The 12755-nt window shown below is 36.4% G+C and overlaps 1 protein-coding gene across 3 annotated transcripts in view; it reads left to right on the top strand.

Annotated features, from left to right (window-relative positions):
* cpeb2 (cytoplasmic polyadenylation element binding protein 2) overlaps positions 1–12755 on the top strand; it is a 53625-nt gene that overhangs the window by 19051 nt on the left and 21819 nt on the right. For all 3 annotated transcript variants that reach the window (XM_088628349.1, XM_088628365.1, XM_088628356.1), the window contains one exon: positions 6049–6139. In XM_088628349.1, coding sequence (XP_088484475.1) covers positions 6049–6139 — 91 coding nt within the window. The remainder of the gene's footprint in view (positions 1–6048; positions 6140–12755) is intronic.

Below are 12755 nucleotides of genomic sequence, written 5' to 3'. Positions count from 1 at the left end.
AAAAGATACCACACATTTTAGATTCCATTTTTACCTCTTTTATAAAACAGGCATTCGTGTTTTCAGTTAAATTTGATTTGCCATGTTTCTGCACTCTGTGCTTTTTTTGATTCCCTTTATTTCAGTCTTTGATACCGTAAAACCCCCTTCCTTTCATAAACATCAGAGATGAAAGCCAGAATAAATTTTTAAATTCCATTAACAGTGTGACACTGAATATTTCGGATGCTTAATCTTTCTTAGGAATGTTTTTTTTTTCAGTCTGGAGGTTTAAAGCATCTTGGGTATTCCTGTCTCCATATCCTCACAACTAATTGTATTTCCATGACCACAACTTGTGCTTCAAAATTACTATAGCTTCCCTTCCTTTGATGCAGCTATGGTAAGAATAATAAATCTTGATGTATCTGATTAAAAGTTGGTGCTAAAGTCAGAAACCTCTCAAATGCCTGGAAGATTAGTCTAGCAGACTAATAGAAGCACATTCAAACCCTCCAAATGTTCTGCAGGAACATGACTTGCAAGTTAAATCTTCAGATGTTTGTTGACACTTTTCTTTGAAACATTACACTGTAACACTTTATGTATCCCAATCAGGGCCTGTCAAAAGAATCTTTCTGAATATTTCCTGTTGGACTTTAGGCACTGTAGTTGGTAGATTTCTCAATGTAACATAGCTTAGCTTCGAGGCCTACAGCTGAAAAATCATATCCATGAAGTCCCTGGTGACTTGCTAACAAACCTTAGGGTGCAGCACATTGTAATGATCCTGCTGTTTTAGTGTGTTGCTTTTGCTTAAAGCAGTGGGGGGTATGTCTTCAAGACCAAACTTGTGGGTGTGTGTGCAGAATTCCACAGTGCATCTGTCAGTCACTGACACTGCCTTCATACATTACTATAGAGATTGAGAAATAATAGAAAAGGCAATTGGTACTTTTAATTTAGTTTAGAAAATTCAATCAGACATGAAGCTGTTATGCATTAGAAAGTTTAAAATGACCAACCCTCAAAACCAAATAACTGTATTTGTTGAAATCATCTTTTTATGTTCAATTCCCTGGTACCTTTATTTCCACAGTCAAATTTATCACTTTTTTAACTTTTTGTCTCATCAATAACCCTCATTCGGTGGCACGGTGATGCTGTGGTCAGCATTGCTGCCTCACAGCACTGGGGTCCTAGGTTCAGGTTCAGTGCTTGCTATCTGTGTGGAGTTTGTATGTTCTTCTCATGTTTCTGGGGTTTCCTCCACTTGTCTCCCACACTCCAAAGATATGCTTGGGTTAATCAGCTCCTGTAAAAACCTGGCTCTGGTGTGAGTGTATGTGTTTTTATGGCTGTGCCCTGTGATGGACTGGCATCCTGTCCAGGATCTGTCCTGCCTTGTGCCCAATGCTTCCTGCAGTAGGCTATGGGCCACTGTAACGCAGAATTGGATGGATAAACTGTTAATGAAAGTCATAATATGATGATGTGCTAACTCTCACTGTGACAAGTGTAGTTTTTATTTACCATGACCTGCTGCCTTCCACATTTATCTCTGTATTTGGTTCATATAGGCACTAGTTCTCTAGGCTTCATTTGTGGTCAACTATGCTTTAAAAAAGTTAGATTAGAACATTGCAATCCTCATTACCTTGAATATTTTTGTGCAAAAAATCTATACAGTTCTAGATGCATTTAAAACGTTTATATTTTTTCTGTATTTTAATATTATCGCAACTGCCATTTCTTTACATTGAGTTCTCAGTTATTACAGAGGTCTAAAATTAAAGTCTTCACTCCTTCTTTTTTCAATTATTATATTTACAAAGAATTAAGTATTATTATTATAAGTAGGCCATTTGTTGCAGCAGGTTTAAACGTGAGGATGATGGATATTTCTGTATAAGAAGGATGGCTTGTTTTTCATCTTTGTTTTACTGCCACAAAGAATGCATGTTTTCGAGTAATATAAAAGTATGAGCCATGACCCTGTATTGGATGAATCAGTTAGAAAGTGGATGGATGAAAAGGCAAACACATTTTTCATTGATATAAAAGTAGCCATAGGAATAAAAAAAGTGGTAAGGCAGTTGGCGTCTCCTCACAACTTTTGGCCTGATCTTGGTCTGATTTATTTCTGTGTATAATTTTCATGTTGTCCCTATGAATCAGCAATACCCATCCATCTTCTGACCACTTCTTTCAATACCCAACTGTAAGGGGAGCCGAAACAAGAGAACATACAAACTCCATGTATGCAGACAGCCCCCCATGTCCAGAGCACGACAAAGTAGCAATGCTGACCATTATGCCTCCCGACAATTTAAACCAAAATATTCTATACATGTTCAAGACCTCCAATTTGTACTTAAAAAAACCCAAAATATTAGTTTTGTGTTTCTAGTGACAAAATTATTGTAAATGCTGAATATTTTGTAGTTTTAGCAGTTCTTTCACTAGCTAATTTGTCTTACTGCAAGTAAATATTACAAATTCTTCTTTTTTGTTCTTGGGGAATTCTATAAGCTTCCTTGAAGACAACCTCAAGAACTGGCTTTTTTTTGGGTTGTGATAATTCCTGAATTAACTTGTTGTCTGAGCTGAGAAGGGCCTGCTGTACAGTTTACATCATTAATCACTGCTAGAAACCTTTTATGTTTTCTCCTCTGACTGGGCTATTTTACTCTTGCACATAATACTGCATATCATATTAGGTTGTTAATGTTAATTTGAATTTTTTTTTTTACAGTAAACCCAGATTAATTTTTGTATTTATTACTTTTCAGTTACTGTATAGCCTATATTTTATTACAAAGTGATAGAGAATTTTCTTTAAAGCAACACCATTAAACAAAAAGTAATATCATCTTTTGCTGTGCCTTTAAAATGAACTAGGTAAAAACTATGATCAAAATAAACTACATGTTTATGTAAATGTAAACATTGTAAAAATTTAAAAAGGGTTTCAGTGAACTGTCAGTTTGACTTGGTTTCAACTGCTAGTATCTGTCCTGTAGCTGCGAAGAAGTGTTTTTACCAAGGTAAAAGTCTTCCATGGGAGTTACAGCTGTTCATCAGGGAAGCTGTACACGATATTTTAAGCCTCCAGTTCCTCAGTGGTTTCTGAAAGAAATTGTGAAAAAACGAAAAAAGTTTTTTGGCTGTAACATTGCTGCTACTGTCTTGAGACTCTGTGTAAGAAGTGGCGAGTTTAAATTTAGCATACTAACAGATAGCTTTATCAGCCATCTGAAATAACTCTCCTGTTGTTCTCTGTTATTTCTCTAAGCTCTTAGCAACATTGGTTTACATGCCATTGTTGATGAAGTCCTTTTATTGACATGAGCATTCCCTGCTGAATAACATTCCATAGCAAACATTCTTACTGTTTTGCGTACTGAATGTCTTTTGTTACCCTTGCAACTTTTATTAGAATTCAACCTAAATAATAACACAATTGTAATTGGAATATTTGCTTAATGAGTCTTAAAACACATCCATTTTTAAGAACTGCACATACTGTAAATATATACTGTATTAACAGTTTTTGCACCGTGCTTTTATGCCATTATTTTCTCCCTTTACAATATTTCTATAATGTCTGAGCCTTGTTATTGACTTTGCCTCCTTATTATTCCGGGGTTTTCTCAGATCAGTTAATTTGATATTCCTGACAGCCTATTTATGTGTAATTAAATGTTGCACACACTGGACAGCTAGAAAGAGTTGTATGTGCCCGACGGACAGACTTGGCTGGGGATCCATAGACCTTGACGTTCCCATGGGTTTTCAGAATGAAACGTGGTGAGGGTGGATTGTGCTTTTTGTGATTCAAAACCCCCTTCTCAAAAGGAGGTCAGGCAGAGATAGTCTGGGCAGAACTGTTTTCATTAGCCTCGTAACAATGACTGCCTCATGGTGATTACTGTATCAGAAGACACATTGTCCTCCCATCCTCTCCTTCGACATATGTCATCTAATATTTGCCAATTAGTTCAGTGATCTTCCTTTAAAAAATACATTGTGTCTGCAAAATGCTTATGTGGTTAGTTTATTAATACTTTTAACTAGTGGGAATATTGCGATTTTGTTTTTTGCTATTGAAGTTTGGTGTTGCTTTCTAAACAGCTAAAAATTCAAACTGTTTTTTTTTTCAGAAGTGAAAATTACATTATTGCAATTCAATAAAATTAGGTTTCAGAAAAGTGTGGCAGTTAGTGCTACAGTCTCACACTTCTAGGCTCTTGAGTCTGATTTTGCGCTGGGAGGCTTTCCATGTGGAGTTTCTGGATTTACCCTGTGTTCCCATGTGATTTCTCTGAGTGCTTCATTTTACTGCCTCCTCCCAAAGACGTGCTGATAGGTTGATTGGCTGTGCTGAATTGGCATTTCCATGAGGAGTGGGATTAGGGCCCCTGCCTCATTAATCCACCCTCTTGAATTGCTCTCTCTTGCTCACGGCTCAATGAGCGATTCTCATGTCTTGCATAATGCAGTGAGGGGCTTCATTGCGAGTACTTCTACACTGTTGGATTCTACTCTCTATAAAGCCTGTTTGTCCAAAATGAAAGGGGGTTAGTCAGAATTACTATTTTCATGGTAGCAGACTGAGCCATATTCTAACTTTTAAGATTCTGCAATAATACTAGTTTTGCAAATATTTACTTTATTAAGTCCTCAAAACGTGTTGTGGTTTCCAATCCTGCATTGTGCTTCTTTTTCAGACGTTATGTAGCTTATATACAGCCAACACTGTATTGATAATGGTTTCTTGATAGCCTTTAGCTGCCACGTCTCTCGGAGAGTTAAAAGATGCGTTGCAGACTGTGAACAAAGGCAAGCTCCCTGGCTTTGATGGCATACCCCAGTTTCTTCTCATTTTTTGAGATCAGCTGAGACCCTTACTACTTGAGATGATACAGATGGCTACAAAGAGGGGTTCCTTTACTAGAGACTGTGTCATGTGGTAGCTATTGGCCCCTGTCCCAGATAAAATTTACATGCTAAAATATACGCAGAAGTGCTCATGCATAGACTCAATACTTAGATGTCTAAATTCATTCATCATGCCCAAACAAGATTTCTTAGAACCTAAGGAGTGACAGATAAAACTCTCCATCTCCTTCATTTTACTCATGCCACTGTTAATACCGTAGCTCGGTGCGCATTTTTCAGTCAGTTGTTTCTTTAGCTGGTGAAAAAGTTTTAGGTGGAATGTAACATATGGGACTGGGGACAGAAAAAAGAAGTATAGGCAAACTCCTTGACGCTGGTGCGTTTTCAGGGCACTTGCCAGGAGCACAAGCACCCAATCTTATACGTGTGTCCCTATCTGTATTAGGAATCACACATTTTATTATTATTTATTCTTATTATAAGATATCATGGTATGTTTAGAGGATATGACCAGTCACTGCCTCTTTCTATTTAGTAAAAACTTGTAAGTTCACTTTTGAGACATAACATTAATTGCCCTGCTTCCTTTGAGTACTTCACTGACATGCTCTTTTAAATGAAAATGTATTGAATGGTCAAGCATTTTAAACATATAGAGAGCTTTTTTGGGTTGGGGGTCAGATTGGCATGGGAGAAAATGGGATTGTTTTTTCTTTGTTTCTTGAACGTGGTTCTGCCTCAATGCCTTCTTCAGTGTAGCTGGGATAAAGTTAAGTTAAGGAAAAATAACATTTGTTTACTTGTTAATTTGTTTTAACATTATTAAAATTAAGAATGAAACTGTATTCATAAACCCTACAGGACACAAAGTAGTTCTGCATGTGGTAATTGTACAGGTATAAGTTGTTCTTGCTATTTAGCATAATGCTAGAGATTTATTTCTATTATTTTTAGCATTTAGTTTGGTCCTTCGTTTCTGAAACGGACGTTTCGCTTAATAAAAAAAACATAGTGCATCATAACCCGCAGGGTTGGGACACAAACCTTTGTTTAATGGAATGTACTGTAATGCCAAAATACAGCATGTGAATTTAAGTGCCAAAATATTGCAATATGAAGCCAACGCCCAATGACTCAACGAAGCCTGATCTTTTTTTTTTTTTGTAGGACCGTTCAAGAATGTATGACAGCTTGAACATGCACTCCCTGGAAAGCTCACTTATTGATATAATGAGAGCTGAACACGATCCATTGAAAGGTAGGTTTTTACTTCAGAGATGCTTTTTATTTGCAGAGCAATTTGCGACCAGTTCCTGTTTTTTTTTCATTCGCCATTGTAGCATTTTATCTGAAGCCTGAGTGTCCTTTCTAAATGCCGGGATATAGATTTAAAAATACAGGGAATGTTTTCATTAAATGTATCACTCTTGGGGCTGTTTGTTACGGAACTAAAATAAAATCAATTTTCCCTTCCACTAAATGCTTCTGATTAACAGTGGCTGTCACTTAATTGTCCTTTTAAATTATTTCCGCCCGATGCCTGTACCTTGTTTGTAATGCAATGTAAAAAAGAAACACTGCAAAATTAGGTTGGGAAAGAAAACTTTAATGAAGGCTGTTTAAAAAAGAATTACAATAAATAGAATAACTAAGGATCAGTCAGGCAGGCATACATTAAACACAGTAACATTGTATTATATGTGTATATACGTTTCCGTATTTCAATCGTTTTTTACCTTACATTGTAATAGTCACTACTGAACCAAGGATGGCAAAGTACTTGGTTAAAGCAAACCCTTGGCATGCATGCAGCTGTGCAATGACGCGAGCAGAGGTAGAGAATTCCTGCCATGAAGTGTGTACGGCCCTGGAGCTCACATTGGTATAAGGAAAGGAGAGCTGTAACAGCTGTTGTTGTTATGCCTACTTTGTAGTGTAAATGCATTGGCTCATTAAGCAAAACAAAAATACAAGCAGTGTGCTGTGCAAATGGTAGCCTTTTTTTAATATGTATGTGCTGTAATCCAGTAAAAATCTGACCTACTTTAAAAGCAAGTTGGCTGTCCTGTCCTCACCTGCTCCACCCTTACAGCGAACCGTTAAAAACAGCAGTTACGCTGGAATAATGAGAAAAACATACTGTCTCACTGCTGTGTTGTAGTGACCTTCATTTCATGGTTTTCATAAACAAGCAGGCTATACAGTATTAAGATTGTTGATCGCAATGCAGTGTTTTAGCTGAATACCACAAGCTGTGCTGAGTTTAGATTTGACTTCTAAATGTATCGGTGAAGTGATTAACAAATCATTTTGTTTATCTTTCCCTCTGTAGAAAATATCTGGAATATTTGCACACACTCTTTTTTTTAAATTTGTCACAAAGAATTTGCAAGGATACTCTGGTTTGTTTTAGCGTGGTGCAGTAAAGCTAGATGTGTTTCTGTTACTCATCTTTGAGAACGTTTTTGTTTTTCACGATTGCTGCCCAGAAATGTTAAAACTCTTTGTTGGAAGCAAAAGACATGTTCTTCCCAGTGAAAGTCACATTGAAGCACAAAGCCTGCTTTCTTCCAGCTAGGAACTTATTTACAGCCAACTCTTTGAGTTTGAACATTTAGATGACCTGAAACAGTGCAGCTTTTATGTCGTACTGCAGTGGTAAGAAAGAGAGCTATTGGAATGTCAAGCACGTGCCCTTGATTTGGCTGGTAATTCGGCTGCAGAGTGACTAAGCATTTTATACCTGACTTTCAGTATCATTCATTCAAAGTCACTTTAAATGAACAATTTCAATTAACAATTTGAAAAACTTCAGGGAAACATGAAATAAGGCATACAGCATTAAAACAATATTTTTTCGAACACATGGAATAACAAAAAATTGTACTGGACCTTCTTGTTCTACCTTCTCTTAGTGTTTAATTTTTTTATTTTAATAAATAAACAGATTTTGGATGTTGATCATGTTTTTGCTTGTCATTTTGATTAATTGATCATGACTTGCTGTGATACACTTGAGTGATTAACTATTGCATTAGCACTAAATCACTTAATTAATGTGACAGTAGATTGGGTACTAGTGATGAGTTGATTTAACCCATTGAATGTGAAGCCTTGTGAGACTGCAAAAAAGTAAGCGATATCCCATATTTATCGGTGTGCTATCAGTATATTAAAAGAGAACTGCAGTCCCACTTTCTCAGACCAGTTATTAAATCTCAGTAACAAATAAATTCATTGACGGTATAGAAAAATTTGTAAAAAGTATATTTTTACAAATTTGGAATGAAGCTCAAATTTGTGAACTTTGTGAAAGTACTGTAAGTTGCCATGTTGTCACCAACCCCTGGTTCCCACAGAGAGAGTTTCCACAAATTGTGACGTGATGCGGCCCTTCCTGCTCGCTAGTCACTGTAATAACTGATGTAATGTGATGTACGAGCAAGTTAAATACAGGTTGTGCAGCAGGTATTTCAGAATAGAATATGGTGCTGTGCATACTTGGAAATTTCATCTATTTTGTGATGTACTGTAAATTGGAGGTTTTACAGTTTATTGTGTGCATTTTACTTTTATTGTGGTTTAAAATTCATTCATCAATGCCGATTCTTTCTAGCCCTGGAATATAACAATAGCCTCACAGTTCTCCTTTAAAAGTTGGACTGAGTTATCTAAGGTGGACTTTTATGGAGCTTTGTCAAATGTGGTGATGAATTGTGGTTTTGTGTAGACCACCCTATTGGACATTGGTGTGTCTGGCACAGAGTTACAGACTTACACCATCACATTTATATTTATGTTCATTTTTATGGACTGATTGATGGAGTCCCAAGTGTGACGGTCTGACCTGCAGTCAGTGCAGTATCCCACTTGTACTGATTGAAGGCAGCCTCACTGCAAGGTGCTACATTGATTAAGTCCTAGAACTTCACCTGCTGCATATCCTGCAGGCTCATAGTGACGTGACAACATTTGAAGTGAACAATACATGCGCTGTCCAATAAGGTTTTAGTGCACCTGCTGCAATATTTTTGTCATTTTCTTGTGAATTGTCTTGTGAATTTGTTACAGTTACAAGGATCACTTGTTTTTGGAGGTAATTATGGATTCTATACAGTGCCTAGGGGTCAATGAAGATAAAGTACAAAGAATGACATTAATTATATTAATTAATGATCATTTCAGATTAATGTTGTTTTGCATAAAAAAATGAAATTGTGCTATTGCAGTTTACAAAGTGCATTACAATGTGGATCTAATGGTCAGGAAGTTAGGATTAAGAAGTTGCTTACTGTTGGTCAGAGGGAAGCTAAAGTAATCTATAGTTATTCCTTGCTTGATGATTATTTTCATATATACTAAGTAATGCAATCCCTGTGAAATTGTTTACCCTTTCTGTTGACTAATAGATGTGAATATAAATGCTTCTTAAGTGGACTTAAGTGGCAAATTCCTTATTTTTTTCTCCGTCTTTTACCAGATACTTTGTTAAAACACTTTTCAGGGTTTTTAAATAAAGAACACAGTCTTGTTTTACAAATCAGTAAATAAGTCTTATGTGTAAACCATACCCAGTGCTGTTATGAAAGTACTGTTAGAGCTTCAAAAGGAACATGAGAGTGTGGTTTACCTGATAAAGATTATTCTTTAAGTAAGTTTCAAGTAAGTAAATTGCTTGTTTAATCAGCTACATCTTCAATCAGCTTGACAGAAGTTGTGTTGCTAAAGTGAGAGAGAAAACTCCAGCTTGATAAGGACAATCACTCTGCCTAAAGGGGCAGTCTTTTTGAACGTCGCTCAATCCATCCATTTTAAACAGCTTTATCCAGTACATGGTCGTGGGAGAGCCGGGGCGTAACCCAGAAAGCAGCAGACGCAAGACAGGATGTGCTTGGACTGGATAGCCAGTCCTTCACAGGGCACACACAGATACAAGCGCACACACTCCAGGGCCATTTACATTTACAGGACATTTACAGGAGACAGTTAATCTACCTGCATGTCTTTAGACTGTGGTTAAAACTGGAGCACCCAGAGGAAACCCATGCAAACCTGGGGAGAACATGCAAACTCCACACCACCCAAGGAATTGAACCCAAGTGAGGCAGCACTATTGAATTGCAATCGAAATGACTGATATGGACATTATTTTAATAATGTTAAAGACCAGTTTTGGTAGTAAAACCATGAGACCAGTAACTGGCATAACTGTGATTAAATTTACCATTTGCCTTTTGTAATCATGCTAGATGACATGGCCTTTAAGCCAGGGCTTTGTATTTCTGTTTCATTTAAAAATTCTCTTGTCGAGAAAAAATATTCTGACAGCAAGTGTTCCAGCAACTTTGTTGTTTCAGAATAAATATTGTAAAATCTGCTATACCATTTACCATATGTAATTACAGAACTAAGCAATAATCAGCATTATTCTTCTGCCTACTGAATGATCAATTTAAAACATCTTGCAAATATATGCCTTAGTTAATACAGTAGTATATACTATATGGTGTACAAATAAACAAGACCATTTTCTTCAGTTTAAGTTTTCTTTATAGCTGTACTTTTATGTACCAGCATGCACAATGTAACTTCTGCTCAACATTGCTAAAAGAAAAATGAACAACAAAATGCTATGTCAGTTTAAGGAGGCACAAACAATACGAGTCGGTATATTTAAAACTCCTTCACCTTTGATGTTCCACTGGTAGTACTCCTTATGTAAAGAATAATCAATTCTGTTTGTTTCTATTCAACAGGAGAAAGACAAACCTTTTTATTCTGAACAAAAAGAGTATAGTACAGTACTATGCATGGATAACCTACCTTTACATGATTTTTTGTGGTTGATATCAATCAGACTACAAAAAGGATATAGAAATTAGTTTGAAATGATCAATGCTATTTTTAAACACACAATTAAAACAAAAGTATGGGCATTATGATTGTACGTAACCAAAGGACTACACAAAAAAGATAAGAAAATTCATCAAGAGAGTGAACTGGCAAGGGAAAGTACTGTGCAGCACATTTATGTGATGTGGGGCACATGTAAAGTGTTGGAAAGGGCGGATGTGAGGTTTTGTAGTTCCAGGAGTTAGTTTAGGACACACCTGGAGACCGTGAATAACTGCTTTGTGCTGCCTGACCTAGAGTAAAATATTTGGAACAGTATCTTTGCTTTTCGCGTGAATTGCGGCACAGTTAGAGGAAGAGTTGTAGTGAGTGGAAAGTTATGTATATTCCTAGCAAACAGCTGTGTGAAATGGAGATGAAAGGTCTGGAAACTGCACAACCCAGAATCCTTGGCTAGCAGAAGAAAAAAAGAAACCAGTAACTTGTATGACTTTCAATATTGTTTGTATTAACAGAACATTGGTCACAAACAGATCTGTTATTTGTATTTATGAAGGATTTTTATCACATTAATTAATACACTGGCAGTAAATTTTGTTAACCTTTTTTGGCTTTGACAACCATGCAGAAGCACTTCCTGTAGCATCTTTATAGGTTCATGAGGGATATTTGTTCACTTTTACATCAAGATCCAATTCATTTCCTCCAGGTTGCATGATCTGTGCTTGTGTTCTTTCTCCATGCCCCAAATATTCTACTAGATTCTGTGATAACCATTCAAGGACACTGATTTATTATGCCATCTTAACCTGTAATTGTTTCATATTTTATAAAGTCTGTTTGCGACTAAGCTTGAGCATTATGTTAGAAGGCATAAGTCTTCTAGCCTGACTTTCCAGGTAAACTCGGTAGTCCATATATCCTTCAGTTCTAAGACTCGAGGACCAGAGGATGCAAACTAAACCTATAGCAAAACAGTTCTGGTTCTCTTCTTCACAGACATTGAAGATTACATGTTCTCAACAGGAGCTACACTTTCCTGCCCTAATCATACTCCTGGCGACACTGCTCAAAATCTTAATTTGTGTTTCATCCAGCCAAATGGTCCTGTTAGCAGTTGGAAATCAATTTATTGCTGTTCGGCATATTGTTTCCTTTTTATGTAGCCATGGAACATGGGTACAAAACCCAGATTTTGAAACACACAATTCCTAAAGAGTAGCAACCATCTGATTATTCTTGAACCTCTAACAATGGATACTATAGTTAAATTGGGGATGTCTTATGGATTTTTTTATATTTATTTCTCGAGTTGTGGAGGTAGATAATACTTTCTCAATTCACTTAGTTTTCTGTGTATGTGTTCAGCCATCTTTAATACGTACTGGCAATCAAGGTGACTTCTAAAAGTTTCTGAAACTTTAATAAACTACCAGATGACTAAATAACTAGAGGATTAAATGTAGAGTGTTTATTTTCACCAAATTTCAAGTGTATGAAAAAATGTGAAGATTGTATGTTTAAGTAATAAGAAAAAAAGGAATTATTCCACAGCTATGCTATTGATGTACTGTATATAGAACACTCAATTTTACACATCGTCAAATTTTAATGCATGAATGATGAAACTTCTTGATATATGCCTGCTTCTTCTGTGCTAAACAAACAAATTAATTTACATGTAATCTTAAATGCATAGAATTGAAGATTATTGTGTTTTGTGGAGGTAGATCTGAAGTTTACTATAGAAAGGCTGTACACAACCATAGATATTTTTTAATTAAGTTGGCAGCAATATACCATGTGGAAAAAGTTATAAAAGTGCCAGAGTATCTGCTGAGGTAACCATAGATCTGCATTCAGAGCTATTAAACTTTGCCCATTTGTGATTCAGAGGTCTCCCTGGGACAGTAGAATACAAATTAATTATATCTGACAACCATAGGACTTCCCCAGCACTAAGTCAGGCAGCATTATAGAACAAGTGCAGTCTCTTCCCATGGGCATCTGTTGAAAATCTA

This window comes from Lepisosteus platostomus, chromosome 1, assembly GCF_059453375.1.
Source record: "Lepisosteus platostomus isolate fLepPlt1 chromosome 1, fLepPlt1.hap1, whole genome shotgun sequence".
In the NCBI taxonomy this organism is placed as follows: Eukaryota; Metazoa; Chordata; class Actinopteri; order Semionotiformes; family Lepisosteidae; genus Lepisosteus; species Lepisosteus platostomus.
This window is presented reverse-complemented; position numbering and strand designations above follow the sequence as displayed.